Raw genomic sequence first — 15,000 nt, 5'->3', positions numbered from 1 at the left:
TCTCACATGAGGCTCAGGTGCAAATAACTTAATAAATGGTTAATAAATGGTTAATAAATTAATAAACTAAGAAAACATACTGCAGAAAACACCATGTCTGTTTTTAGACGTTACAACAGGGAAAGTGTCGAATGAACTGCGATGCAAACGAAGCAGGAGAAAAACAGAAGTATTGGCACTCTTTAGAAGGAAGCAGGACAGACAGCTCCAGAATGGTGAAGTAAAAAGAGAAATGAATAAAACGTGGTGGATTTTGGTGAGCTGGTTAGTGCAAGTCAGGACAAAAAAAAGCAGCAGTTACGCTTCGTCTAGAATACAAAACACTTTCACATGCAGCGCTCTGACAGCTTTTGTGAGAATTTCTCACAGCTGCAGACCGGTGCAGTTTAAAAAAAGACTAGCTGTGCGTTACTGCGTTAATAATTCATAACCAAAAAAACAGTGAATGTACTCTGTGTGTGTGTGTGTGTGTGTGTGTGTGTGTAATGACCTGATGGAAGGAAACAGGAGAGACTTCAAAAAACAACAAAGTGTTCCAGCAGGGCAGCAGAGACTTCACTATGCTCACCGGCTCATAATGTTCTACACACACACACACACACACACATAAACACACACACAATATTTTATTATTATAACGCTGTTCAATTCTGGATTATGATTCCCCAGAAGGTGTTGATTAATTTTCTATAACAGCAGCTCTGACAGTAGTGACAGGTTTATTTATAATTAATGCGCTCGCTCTAACACGTTATCGTTTCTATAGTAACAGCTCATTGGATGCTCCAGTGATGATAAACGGATTAAAAAAGAAAAACGTAATGGTGTAATTGATAAATGATATGTTGAGATTTAACAGTTAGGGAAGGAGTCTCCAGTGTCGGTGCTTTGTAACAGTCAGAGATAAAGCTGTAACTGTTTATAGCTGCTATAACGTAAGTGAGAACAGGAACAGGAAGTTCCAGAACATTAAATAAATACAGCATGAAATGTCGTTCTGTAATGAATAAAAACTGTAACAGCTGTGGTCTAAAGGAAAGAAAAAACTTGGGATGTGCTGTTATAGAAAAATAATCAAGTTGTGTATTTAAGAAGCTCCACACACACACACACACACACACACACACACCATCTGTGCTGTACAAATCTAACGTTCCTCCGTCACTCAGGTCCCACGGAGGCACCAAGTACAAGATGAAAGCGATTCTCCGGCCTTCGAGTTCATCATCGTGACACAGCAAGACGTCTGTGAAAGAGAGAAGACGAGCGACATGAAGTGGTTACGCTCCTGTTCACACACACACACACACACACACACACACACACACACACTGCAGCTTGTTATTTCATTACCTGTGTGCTCGTATTTAGCACAGGAAATATCAACGGTCGGCTGTAAGTCCACTCCTAACATGTCAGACAGCCACGAGCGGAACTGGAGGAACAGAAGTGACCTAACACACACACACACACACACAGACACACAAGCACAGTGTTCACACTGTGTTCACATAAAAACACAAATGTTCTTGTACTCTAAGAACCTCATAAACACTGCCAGCTCGTACCTTATTTCAGAAATGTGATGCTCTTTCCTCTTCTTCAGATCATCAGACTGTAAAAGACACAATTCCGCATTTCTGTCTTAATTAATCAGGACGTTAATTAAAAACGTTAGAGCAAAGCTGAGGTACCTGCTGGAATTTGTACAGGTCGTTGGATTTGCTGTGGAAGTTGAGCCGCAGGAGTTCATCTCTCAGATTCTCCACGAAACTCTCGTTCTGAACAAAATTCCTGATTTTACAGTGAGGAAACGGCTCACAGTCCAACTGCACGCTGCCTGCACACATCACACACATCGCACACATCGCACACGTTTCTCACGTCACTTCACGTTTACAGAACAAAACGACACACGGCTACCGCGGAGAACAACGCCAGAACTCGGAATTATTGGCACCCATGAGGAGAACAGACAAACATTTTTGCGTGACATAAACGTTACTCACTACGATTCACTCGGTTTTAATTTTAACAGAATGAGAACAGTATTAGACCCTTTTTCCTCCGACAAAAAGTTATTCTCTTACAAAATTTTTAAAGGGTTTTCTCTTAAAACCTGGCATTTCAAAAGTACTGGCACCCTTATGGCACCTAATATTCGCAAAACATGAACTTTTTTTTTCTTCTTTATTTTATTCTTGATTTTATCTTTATTTTATTTCTGCTTTTCAAAATCTGTTCCCTTGTCTTTGAACAAATATGAAAAATTGCACAAAATTTCATTTTTATCCATCAGCAAAGTCTAGATCAGTGATGCTTTGGAGCTGATTATCTATCTATCTATCTATCTATCTATCTATCGATCTATCTATCTATTTATTTAGGGCTCTTATGAAGATCGATGGTAAATTCTGCTAAGTCATTTCCACACAAAACCTGGTTGCCTCTGCCAGGAGGTTATGACCAGGAAGAAGATGGAGCTTTCAATCAAATAATGAGCCTAAACTTTCATCCAAATCCACACTAAAGGTTGTGGAACCAAAAGTTCATCCACGACGTCCACGTGCACAAACCTGAGAGTATAAAGCGGAGTGAAATGCTGTGCGTGGTCTCTGATTGCCTCGTTAGAAATCACAAGTTTGAATCCCGTCGACGCCGCAGCCATCTGCGGGATGTCAAGGGAGTCAAGAAAACAAAATTGTCTGCGCTCTCAGGGTGGGAGGGGCATACACTCTTTCCCACAGCGTCAGTAGCCAATCATGCGCATCTGTGATCTCAGGTATGTGGAAGAGGGCTGATAGCACGTTCCTCTGAGTGTGTTATGCCGCCATGTCTCGGAGGAAGCATGCATTAGCCTCACCCTGGACACTGTTAGCTCTCGTATGACAGGGGAGAGATGACCAGTGGGTGGGAATTGATCAAGACCAAATTGGAGGTTTAAAAAAAGGTCACAGAGTCTACAGCGTGTCCCAAAAGTCTCCATACATACACAGGGGACTGTGTTTGCAAGCAGGATGTCGGTTGTGTCTTCATCAGTGGATGTTCGTGGACGTTCACGTCTCGGTTGGTCCACAACACTTCCAGTCTTTTTGAATTTGTTAATAAGTTTGGCGACAGTGTGGTGTGTGATGCGCTCGCCATGTTTCCTGTTAAAGTCCATCGCAACTTTGCGACAGCTTCCCGATCCAGAGAACGATTTCAACACGTTCTTCTTTTCTCAACGGTGTTCTTAAAGACTATCTGAAAAATACATATATAATATAAACTAAGTATGAAATATTTCGCTAAAAAGTATACATAGCATTTCCCCTCTGTATGGAGACTTTTAGGACACCCTGTATGCACTGTGGGGTGCCAATACTTTTAAAACCCCTGTTTTCATTAAATGCTTGAATATATATATACAGTACTGTGTAAAAGTCTCAGGCACAATATTTTTTTTAGTACAAACTTTGTTATAGATGTTTATTTTCTGACTTCTACATTATTGATTCAGTACAAAAACATTTTAGATTCCAAACATTAGTTTTCCAGCACAAAGTGAAACGTTACAGAAAAATGTTTGTATGTCAGTAAAGAAAGCAGCAGATTCCATAAGAGACACTTTTCAGATAAAAACAGAATGAAGGCTGCTGGGTTTCGCTGCAGAAATAAGAAGCGAGTCGACAGTCAAAGTCTCCAGAAGAACTGTGGCTGCTTCTGCAAGATGCTCAGTAACACTTCCAGCTCATTTCCTTATAAAACTGCACACACTGCACCTCAGATACTGCTTTATTTATTTAAAGTGAAGGATCGTCACATTAAATACTGACTTTGTTTCATTTATTACTGTTTACTGCTCTTTATAGGATTTATTTTAAATGTAGAAACATTTAATTTCATTATTTTTGAAGGCATCTTTGCTCTACAGCATTTCTTTGCATGTGCCTGTGACTTTTGCACAGAACTGTATATATGAAAGTAAAACTATTCATCATCCCAGTGTGTCTAAGCTCCAAGTATCTCTCACTGCATGTGTTATATTCATTTTTCTTTAGGAATGAGGGAAATTCTCACTCAGGACATCACTACAGGAAATCTGCTACAGTTGAGTTTTCTGTTTCTGCTTCCACTTGAGGTCAGGTTTATTAAACCCAGGTCTAAAGACAGATTTAAGATCAGCTCAGTGAGTCAGTGTGGGTCAGACAGCTGCACGTGCGCTGCACACGAACACACCAACCGTGAGAGAAACTCGTCTTTTTCCTCCAGGCTTCTTTCATTCCATTCCGGATCCCTTCATCCTCCAGGTCCGAGCTAAGAACAGCGACTTCACCCTCTTTACTCTTCTTAGCACTTTTCCCCTTAATTGTGTCGCTCGAGCGCCGTTTAGTAGACATGTTAGCCTTCAAGATAGAAGGCGAGTCCGTCGCATGAATTTGACGTCATCAAAACAATCACTCAAACCTTTCCCAATGTGAAGTTTTTCTTCTTCTTCTCAGCAACAACGAAGAATACAATACAGACAAGAGTACATGTAACTTTTACAAACAGCACTGACGTCAGGACAACCTATTTGAAAATAAAATCAATAAAAACAAATGATGAAAAAGGTTTAAACAAAGTGATCACCGAAACTGGAAAACTGAATACCGGAAAAATGTCTATTTCCTGTCCAGTGTGGGTGAATCTGTACCCATGATAGTCTCAGGTTCCAGTTCTTGGCTGACAGGAGAGGAACCTGATGTGATCTTCTGCTTCTGTAGCTCATCCACCTCAAGGTTCGACATGTGTGTGCTGAGATGCTTTTCTGCTCACCACGGTTGTAAAGAGTGATTATATGAGTTATCATAGCCTTCCTGTTCACCCAGACCAGCCAGGTCATCCTCCTCTGATCTCTCTCTCTCATTAACAAAGTGTTTCACTGGATGTTTTTTGTTTTTCGCATCATTCTGCGTAAACTCTACAGACTGCTGTGTGTAAAAACCCGACGCAGGAGATCATCAGTTTCTGAAATCCTCAAACCAACAACCATGACATGACCAAAAAGATTGTTTTCTCCATCCTGGTGTTTGATGTGAACATTAACCGAAGCTCTTGACCGGCATGATTTTATCTACTGCATATAAACTACTGACACACGATTGGCTGAATGGACAACTGCATGCGTGAGCAGGTGTACAGGTGTTCCTATTAAAGTGTCATTTATTAAAAATTACATTTATTATTAATACAAACCCCCTTATTACTTCAAGCAACATGTACTTTATTATTTTGATGATTTTCTTTTAATCAAACTCCATTTAAGGACAAGTATTCATAATATTATTCATAATAAGATACATAAAATAATTTTAAAAAATCATTTAATAAGGTTATTACAACAACAAATAACACTGTTTATAATGAACATATAGAACATATGAACAAGATTTATTTCAACATTGCAACCTTTTTCAGCTCCACTCCATTGCTGACAATAAGCGCGCGCTGAGGAGTCCCCAGGTACGCCACCGCCCACTGCACCAGCCGCTCTGGGACCCTACACACACACACACACACACACACACACGCACACACACACACACACACACACACACACCTCAATCTTGAACCCAACCTTACTCTTTTCACAAACACATTTCACACAGCACACAGAACTTAAATAATAAATGTAATAAATGATTCATTTCATAAATTTGTTTAGTCATAAATAAACATCTTTTTCAGATGTTGTTTAATGTCAATTTTAATTATTTGAAGAGCTTTTATTATATTATTATTTTTTTCTTGGGTGTGCCATGTATTTAGATTTAATTAGACACATAAGAATACTTTTAATAAAAAAGTAAATAAAGAAAAACAGCTAAGGCGAGTATGTATTTTGCTTTGTTTGCTGTATATTCACTGATTTATTATTATTATTATTATTATTATTATTTTTCAGATGGACTTACTTGCACTGGCTGAGAGCCGAGGCGACGTTCGGACAAGGTTCATACGTGTACGAGAAACTGCTGCCATCTGAATGGACCTGAGAGTGGACACGAGAGAAAAAAGGACATTTATTTACAGTGATTGCGTGGCTGTGCCATACGTGTGTGTGTGTGTGTGTGTGTGTGTGTGCACCTACTCTCCGGCTCTTTTTGGCAGGTGGGGTGTGTGACACGGAGTGTGGTATTTTTTGGGGAGTGTCTGTTGGGGATTGTTCTTCCACACACACGGCTGCAGTGTGTTCGGTCGATGTTAAGGGACTCGGTGTTTGCGGATCCTGACGCAGGTCCGCGGTTGTCGGGTCACTCGGGTGGGCGGGGCTACGTGGAGACGGGTGCGGTCTCTGAAACGGTGGAACGGTGAGCAGCGAGCGGCTTTCCTGCTGCGAGAGCGGCTCCAGACTGCCTACAAGTAACGAGAACGACGAGCAGATTTACTGTTCAAACATTTAACAAAATCAATCAATGCCACAGACACAAACACACTCAGATACTGAAGCTAATTTATTATTAAAGGTGTAATAATACGTTTCCTAGTGAGCCGCCAACTTCTCAAATGGAGACATTGTTTTTACAGAACCCATTTACCAAAGAAGGAATTTCAACTGTATAGAACAAATTATCACAGCTAGAATGTGATGTTTCATTAGAGCATCTAAAGACGGCATGGGAAGATGACCTTGGAATAGATATCGAAGACTGGCAATGGGATGAAGCACAAGAACAAGTTCATTCTTCTTTCTTGTGTATTAGACATGGTCTAATGCAATTGAAGGTCTTACATCGACTTCACCTGTCTAAACTAAGGCTCTCTAAGATGTTTTCCTCTATGTGATAGGTGCGGTCAAACCCCAGCATCACTAGGACATATGTTTTGGAGTTGTCCTAAGATTAGTAATTATTGGATTTCAGTTTTTCAGTTATTGTCAGAAGTGTTGGGAAAGCAATTGGACCCCCCCCCCCCCTTTTTTTTCTCTCTATCTTCTTCTCTTCTTTTTTCATATATCATTACGATGTTAAAATTCATTGTTAAATTAGGATTTGTATAAAAGTGTAAAAATTTGTATTGGAATGTTTTTTTGTTTTTGTGCCAGTGTAAAAAACTTAATAAAGAGAATGTTCAAAAAAAAAAAAAAGGTGTAATAATAAACTATCAACACTACAAACAAATTATTTCGAACTTCATTCAGGTTTTAATTACACACTCTATCAAGAATGACTTTTTTTTTGTTTACTTTATTGTAAAGTTTTTTAAAAGTAATAAAGATCTATAATGCTTTTAAAATGTGACTTTAAAAGGTTGCAATATTATTAATTAGTAGAATAATCATTATTATTATTATTATTATTCTCTCCTGGTTAACATCAGGGAAGCAGAGTCATTAGGTATTTTTAAATCTCGTCTTAAAAGATTTTACTTGATTATTGGCTTTATCTTGCATATTTATTCATAATTCTTTATTTTTATTACTTGTTTTTTTTTATTTATTTTTTTGGATTTTGTCTCATTTTGTTGTTTTGTTTTTGTTGTAAAGCGCTTTGAGAAAGCAACTTTTAAAGGCGCTATATAAAATTATTATTATTAAAAATATTAATATTACTTTTAAAATTAAAATGCGTATTATTGATGGAAACTCTGTATGAAAATAGAAATAATACAGCAATAATATTTAATTTTAAAATATTTATAATCACATAAAACATGACATTAAAATATTATTTAATTATTACATTATATTATATTATTATTACTTTTTTAAAAGTAATAAATTAGTAAAATGATTATTATTCATGTAAAATCCCTGTATGGAAAAAGTAATAAAAATGTAATATTTACTTTCACAATATGGCTATTAATTGTATTTAAATATTCTATTATTTAAATTCTATAAATTTAAATTGAATATAAATTCTGTAAAATTTATATTTAAATTGTATTTAAATATTAATATTATTTAATAATATTACTATTCATACTTAAATATCTATATTTAAGTATGAATAACAATAAATATGATTAAAAGTAATATAATTTTTTAATTTGTATTACGGACACAAACCTCTTTATGACAATCTATACATATTTTGATAATAAATAATTATAATAATAATAAACAAACAAACAAACAAAACACCAATCCCTAATTGACATGAACAACCCCTAATCTGAAAACAAACATATTAATATTTATCATATTTATATTAATATCTACTTAAGAGTATTTCCTAAAATAAGGCACATTTTAATCACATAAATATATGAGTATAGATTAATATTAATTAAAATAATTATTTTAATCATTTTATATTTGGTAGATTATAATTAGCCCACTCTGTAACTGATTACTGTATTTAACTCGCATATGAACACACACACACACACACACACACACACACACACACACACACATACACAGAAATAAAACTTATATTCATTCAGTAGAACTTTTAACTTATATCTGGAACATTGTGTGTGTGTTTGTACTGATTTAGTAAAAAATAAATTACTCTCTGAAGATGATGATGATGATGATGATGGAGTTGCGAGCAGGTCAGCAGCAGGACAGAACATATCCCAGGGGCTCTCTCGTTCCTCGCTCGCTCCTCCTCCTCCTCCTCCTCCTCCACCTCCTCCTCCATCACACCAGACCTCTGAGAGACCAGGAAGAAAAGAGAAGAGAAGGTGTGTGTGTGTGTGTGTGTGTGTGTGTGTGTGTGTTAGGAGTGGAGGAAAGGAGGGGGGATACAATAACATCACAATAAGCTCCCTGGAGTAGCATTTACTCTCCTCAGCATTTCCACATCACTGCTCACGTCTCCTACCCGGTCTGGTGTTGTTCAGGGTGAGCTGATGCCCATCTTCCGGCCTATCGGAAGCCGCGGCGGGCGAGTCTCCGCCCCGATCCTGCGTCGTGATTGGCCGCTTCGTCGTTTCAGCTACGTGAGGAGGCACCAGGCCGCTCGGCGTTTCGCTCAAACTCGACACACCTGAGCACGGGAACATTTAAGGGGGAAACAAAAACACATGCATGGAGAAGCTCGAGCACTCGTCTGGTGGAATTCCCGAAGGTCCGTAATGATAAGGAGCAATTAATTAGACGGGAGACAGTACAGTACCGGGATCAGCTGTCAACATCTCCCTCTGCTCCTGTGGGATGAGGAGATGAGACACAGGAGTGCTGAAACACTCCTCACTCTGGAAAAAACAGGCACACACACACACACACACACACTTGTTTAGATGCTGTACTGACAGCTGGTACCACCCGGTTGCTATGGATACCGGCTTACCCTGCAGCGAAGTCTCTCTAGGTGCCAGCGAGTGGGCGTGGCCGTCCTCAGGTGACCCACGGTGGGCGCGGATATTTTCTTGATTGCATCATTCAGGAGGTCCATGATGATGTCATTGTGCCACGCCCCCATCAGGCAGGAAAGTGGGAATCCTGTAAGGAAAAATTTTCCAACAACGAAGAACCATCTTTAAGTTTATTATTTGTAAATACGACTCAAAGCGTGAGGCAGGTTTAGAGGTGAACAGAAGAAGGTGTGTATTCGTACCTGAAAGTGTGTGTGTGTGTGTGTGTGTGTGTGTGTGAGAGAGAGAGACTCCAACCTGACTGTGAGTTCATAGAAGTGACTGAACTCTCCTTCATCAGGGATCTGAAGTGAAAATTAAGATAGGTAACATCAGGATAGAGAAAAGCGACAATACACACACACACACACACACACACACACACACACACACACACACACACACACACCAGGAGTCTGCTTATTATAGGTGTCATATTTCTATAAACACAGTGTTCCTCATTTATCACAAACAAATTTATTTGTAAATTGTTCTCAGAAGCGTTTATGAAGATCGTGAAAATCTACTTTTTTTGGGAAAATTGTTTGTATTCAAAGTTTCTGTCCTGAATTTGTGTAAATTTACGTACGAGGAGACTCACTAACATGAACCTCGACTGATCGTCTTCAAATCATATAATTACACACCAATTTAATGAACATTCTGTAAAACTCAAATGCATAAATTAAGACAAATAAAACCAGCCGTTCAATCAGAATAAAAGGAGGAGGAGCTAGTGCTTATCTGTGGTAGCTGACACACTGCAGTGGCTGAGCTGCGTTACTGGAAGATTTAGCTCACGCCGCGCTTAGGAGGCGCTCTTTCACCATTTAGTCGCCATTTTGTCGTTTTTGGCTCTCTGTGAGCTTTGCCTTTTATGGCGTTTTGTGGGTGTGGCTAAATGTGAATCAGCTGTGACATGAACACACATGGAAATTTACAGCATTTGTTTATTTGTCTGGAATTTTTAGTTCAGTATGACAATGAACACACACACAAACATATATATATATATATATATATATATATACACACACTGTACTGTGCAAAAGTCTTGGCACCCTATATTTTTTTTTTAGTACAAACTTTGTTATAGATGTTTATTTTCTGGCTTCTACATTATTGATTCAGTACAAAAACTTTTTAGATTCCAAACATTAGTTTTCCAGCACAGAACGAAACGTTACAGAAAAATGTTTGTATGTCAGTAAAGAAAGCAGCAGATTCCATAAGAGACACTTTTCAGATAAAAACAGAATGAAGGCTGCTGGGTTTCGCTGCAGAAATAAGAAGCGAGTCGACAGTCAAAGTCTCCAGAAGAACTGTGGCTGCTTCTGCAAGATGCTCAGTAACACTTCCAGCTCATTTCCTTATAAAACTGCACACACTGCACCTCAGATACTGCTTTATTTATTTAAAGTGAAGGATCGTCACATTAAATACTGACTTTGTTTCATTTATTACTGTTTACTGCTCTTTATAGGATTTTTTAAAAATGTAGAAACATTTAATTTCATTATTTTTGAAGGCGTCTTTACTCTACAGCATTTCTTTACATGTGCCTAAGACTTTTGCACAGAGCTGTATGTATATAATATATATATATAAATATATGTATATGTACACATACCGCCACGTCTTCAGGATTTGTTGCCTGACTGATGGCAGCATCGTGCTGAAAGCAAAAGAAACAGTTAAAAATATTTTGTCTTTTTAAATGAAACTGAGTATTTAAAATATAATTATTATGCATCGGGGAAATGTCTTGCCAGCTCGGGGGGCGGTGATGCCGACTGACTCGACCCACAGTGACGATCTGATTAACAGTGAGATAAAACTGACAGGACGTCTGAAAAGGAGGGAAAAAGAAAAGAACATGACTTTGAACACTGAAATAAACACTGTTGTGTGTAAAAGGTTTATTATTTTTGGTGGTGTGTGACGTACGAGCTGCTCAGAGGACGTGAAAGAGTTATAAAAGCAAAAAATTATGAAAGAATATTTATATCAGATTAAAGAAAATGATATTTTTATTGTTTTTTTTAATCAATATCTTAACACAATATTTAAAGGATAAAGGATAATAGCCGGAATTAAACACTAAATATCTTATAGCTATTCATTTACTTATCCTGGGGGTGTGTAAACTTTTGCACACAGTCGTGTATAACAGAATTTTTTATTTTTTTTATCTGCTGTACCAGCTCCGGGTCCATGTGGAAGTTCAGTTGGAATTTCCGCACCGACACCGTCGTGTTGTCCAGACCTGAAAACGTGTCTCTCTCCTCTAACCTGAAACACACACACACACACGCACACACACACACACACACACGCACACACACGCACACACACACGCACACACTTCAAACGTTTATTACTGACGCAAACCCCCCTAATATTTATACAACATTTTAAAAATTCATTAATCAGGTTTTAATTTAACTCCTTTTTTGATGACGACTGACTTTTCTTGAACTTTGGAAAGGAAATGTTTTTAAAATAATATTATTTATAATAATAATAATATTTAAATTAATATTAATACTATTATATTAATATAATATTAATACTACTTTAAAAAATATTATTTAAAATATTAGCATATGTTTAAAATATTAACATGGCCTTTAATATTACTATTATTGACACAAACCCCTGTATGACAATTGACACATCTGATAATAATTTAAAATAAATAAATACATAAAATAAAAATAAAACTAAGAATAGATATTAAAATGTGTCTTATTGATGCAAAATCCTAAAAAAAATTTATTAAGAAGTAATAAATTATACATTTATACATACAGATAAAATTTACAGCTTTTTAAAGTAATATGAATATTATTTATAATATTAATATAGTATTATAATGTGTATCTATGCATGAAATCCATACATATTTTGATGTTTATTACAAAATAAATAAACAAAAATAAAAAATTAGAGTCCACCACTGAGCTGCTCTGAACAACCTGCAGTTCAAGAACAAATCTATTAATATTCCACACAACAGTAATTCTGAAAATAAGCCACATTTTTACTAACATAAATAAAGTAAAACGTACATACATCATAATGAGAGAACTAATTATTATTCATTTTTAAATCTTCAATATTTGGTGCAGTATAATTATCCTGCTCTGTAATCTATTAATCTATTTAACTCTCATTAGAACTCATAAATGAAATGTTAGCATCTGTATCTGTCTTTAAAACCCCTGAGAAGCTGAAAAATCTCTTTTTTAAGTTATATTTGTATATTTTTTGGTGCTTAAGTAGAAGAGAAATCTGCTATAGTGTCTCATTGTGTAGAGTTTGTGTTATATTTGGGTCTTAAACATGTTTTTTTGTGTGTGTTTTGGATCGACAGGTTCAGGCTGATTTAAAACAATAGGCTGCTGCTGAAGATGATCATGATGAAGATGATGAGCATGATGATGGTGATGATGATGATGGTGATGATGATGGTGTAAAATTAGGCGAGGGCTCAGGTGTTTAGTTGCTGGTGTCATAACACGTAGTTAATAAGTTGTGTGTGTGTTGCACTCACTCCTGCATGTGCTCCCAGGCGGCGGCGCTGAGCACCGCGGGGATGAACACGGTCCCATCAGACAGGAAGAGCATGCAGGCATCACTCTCATCCGTGCGCTGAGACTCGGTCAAGTCACTCACCTACACACACACACACACACACACACACACACATCATTAAACACAGACACAGTACACACATACTCTCCATTTAAGGCAGATATTATTTAGCAGGGCGTGGCTCCAGGGGTAAAGTTTTCACAAATTTTTACACATAAATCTGTAGCTTGAAATGCAAGACAAATTGTGTGTGTGTGTGTGTGCGTGTGTGTTTTTATTACAAATTCAGTTCCTACTTTCTACATCTCACATTCTGTATTTTTCACCGAATACAACCCTCTGCTTTAGCCCCGCCCCCATATCCCTCAGGAACTTGGCCACGCCCCTCAAAAGGTTCCAACAGTTAGATGTTTCAGTGTAACCAATAAACATATGCATATTTTTTAAAGATATGCAAATTTAGTTTAATAGATTTTGCCTCACTAATGAGCATCTTTAGATAAATTGGAGAAAGAAAGAAAGAAAGAAAGAAAGAGCTACAATATGCATATTATCACATCATTTGCACATTTTCATTTGTTTATAGATTACATTTGTGTCATCCCTGTTCCTTTACTTCTACTATTTGTAATGTTTTGTAAAGTTATATTTGCATTTAAAAGCACGCAAAATAAACGTAGTATGAAAGTATATGGTATATATCACATAACGTTAAACATAACGAGATTTTGTAATCACAATATTTATTTATATTTATATATATAAATATAACTATATAAAGATTATGCGAAAGACAGAAAAGAAATCAAAGGTGAAATGCAATACACAGACGGTCCTGGTTTGCATTTGTGACATGAGGACGACGCGCCACACTGAAAAGTAAAACATTTATGCAGCTTTATCTCACAGTAGAAACACAATCAGCAGGAGGATTGCTTTTAAGAATTAAACACGTCTGGATGTGGGACAGATGTGAAAATTATTCACTATTAAGAGCAATCTAAAAGCCTCTAAAATACATTTCACTGTTTGAGATACAAAACACAGACGTTACTGCTTTTCATTAGCAACACACAGAAAACGTTTCACACTGAAAAGCAAAGCTTTCACTGCTTCAGTGCTGGGGTTACTTCTTCTTCTCCTTTTTTTTTTTTTTTTTTTTTTTATAAACAGTTCTTCCAGAAATAAATGTGATTCCACAGTGCACTGCATTTCACTTTCATCACTGTGTTGCAGTAGTGATGCACTGAAATGCAATCACTGCCCAATAGACGAGGAGAATGATGTAGATCCTGACACAACACTTGTTCTCTTTAAAATGCAATTTGGTACATTCTTTCTGGAAGATGGATACGACAAAAAATACTGGTTAGGCTGATAATCTAACAGGAAATTGTTATTAATCAATAAAATATATTTGAATAATTGATGTGAATAATTTATTGGTTTTGTTGAAATTTTACACACAGAAATGTAAATTTTTCAAAGTTCCTCCCTGATTACTTGTTTTAAAGAGGGATTTTTAATATATTTGGAGACATTGAGAGAGATCCTAAAATATATATTATATATTTGTATTCTCTGTTGGAGGATTTGGGGTTTGGAATGTAAAATCTCCTGCATCCCTGTTTTATTTTTTTATTATTATTTTTATATTTTTATATCCTGGTCCTGATCCAGAGCAGTTTATGAGATTAAAACAGTGAAGCTGTGATGCAGCTTCATGCCACCTGTGTGAGGAATGATCACAGGTAAACAGCATGGCAGGAACACACTCTCACCCCGACCACATGAGCTCTGACGCTGGTGTCTCGTTGTTCTTCGCCGTAGTTTTCAATCAGCTGCTCGATCCAAGGTTCCGGTTCCGCTTCATTCCTGTAGCGCCGCATTACAGCCTAAACAGGTTTAAAAACTCCTTTCCTAATCGTGTATTTAACGTGTAATCTCCATCACATGTTCAACAACGGTTTAGTTTATTGCTAGTCTCATTTCTCGCTCATATAACGTCAGTTTTCGCGCAAAACCCGACAGCTGTTTTGGCGGTTCAGTTGAACGCTGCGCTCTTGTTTTCGCTCC

At 37.0% G+C, this 15,000-nt stretch overlaps 2 protein-coding genes and 1 long non-coding RNA gene across 4 annotated transcripts in view; 1 reads left to right on the top strand and 2 right to left on the bottom strand.

Annotated features, from left to right (window-relative positions):
• The window catches only part of ogfod1 (2-oxoglutarate and iron-dependent oxygenase domain containing 1), a 10,570-nt gene extending 6,191 nt beyond the window's left edge, over nucleotides 1-4,379 (bottom strand). The window contains exons 1-6 of the mRNA XM_053238103.1: nucleotides 4,223-4,379; nucleotides 1,695-1,840; nucleotides 1,569-1,615; nucleotides 1,354-1,454; nucleotides 1,130-1,246; nucleotides 491-582 (exon numbers count right to left, since the gene is read on the bottom strand). Coding sequence (XP_053094078.1) covers nucleotides 491-582; nucleotides 1,130-1,246; nucleotides 1,354-1,454; nucleotides 1,569-1,615; nucleotides 1,695-1,840; nucleotides 4,223-4,379 — 660 coding nt within the window. The remainder of the gene's footprint in view (nucleotides 1-490; nucleotides 583-1,129; nucleotides 1,247-1,353; nucleotides 1,455-1,568; nucleotides 1,616-1,694; nucleotides 1,841-4,222) is intronic.
• Nucleotides 4,380-4,414: 35 nt separating this feature from the next.
• Nucleotides 4,415-6,115, top strand: LOC113536472 (uncharacterized). Of its 2 annotated transcripts, none has more exons than XR_003403682.3 (3): nucleotides 4,415-5,155; nucleotides 5,440-5,484; nucleotides 5,927-6,115. It is a non-coding gene; the product is annotated as an uncharacterized LOC113536472 (long non-coding RNA). The 2 variants fall into 2 exon arrangements; XR_003403683.3 differs by having other exon boundaries at nucleotides 4,415-5,163.
• The window catches only part of acd (ACD shelterin complex subunit and telomerase recruitment factor), a 9,885-nt gene continuing 100 nt past the window's right edge, over nucleotides 5,216-15,000 (bottom strand). The window contains exons 1-13 of the mRNA XM_026930386.3: nucleotides 14,706-15,000; nucleotides 12,884-13,005; nucleotides 11,529-11,619; nucleotides 11,097-11,176; nucleotides 10,958-11,002; nucleotides 9,586-9,632; nucleotides 9,264-9,415; nucleotides 9,090-9,168; nucleotides 8,796-8,960; nucleotides 8,481-8,624; nucleotides 6,113-6,378; nucleotides 5,937-6,013; nucleotides 5,216-5,521 (exon numbers count right to left, since the gene is read on the bottom strand). The exon at nucleotides 14,706-15,000 is cut by the window's right edge and continues 100 nt beyond it. Coding sequence (XP_026786187.3) covers nucleotides 5,413-5,521; nucleotides 5,937-6,013; nucleotides 6,113-6,378; nucleotides 8,481-8,624; nucleotides 8,796-8,960; nucleotides 9,090-9,168; nucleotides 9,264-9,415; nucleotides 9,586-9,632; nucleotides 10,958-11,002; nucleotides 11,097-11,176; nucleotides 11,529-11,619; nucleotides 12,884-13,005; nucleotides 14,706-14,813 — 1,485 coding nt within the window. The 5' untranslated portion in view covers nucleotides 14,814-15,000 and the 3' untranslated portion in view covers nucleotides 5,216-5,412. The remainder of the gene's footprint in view (nucleotides 5,522-5,936; nucleotides 6,014-6,112; nucleotides 6,379-8,480; nucleotides 8,625-8,795; nucleotides 8,961-9,089; nucleotides 9,169-9,263; nucleotides 9,416-9,585; nucleotides 9,633-10,957; nucleotides 11,003-11,096; nucleotides 11,177-11,528; nucleotides 11,620-12,883; nucleotides 13,006-14,705) is intronic.

Source organism: Pangasianodon hypophthalmus, chromosome 11, assembly GCF_027358585.1.
Source record: "Pangasianodon hypophthalmus isolate fPanHyp1 chromosome 11, fPanHyp1.pri, whole genome shotgun sequence".
In the NCBI taxonomy this organism is placed as follows: Eukaryota; Metazoa; Chordata; class Actinopteri; order Siluriformes; family Pangasiidae; genus Pangasianodon; species Pangasianodon hypophthalmus.
This window is presented reverse-complemented; position numbering and strand designations above follow the sequence as displayed.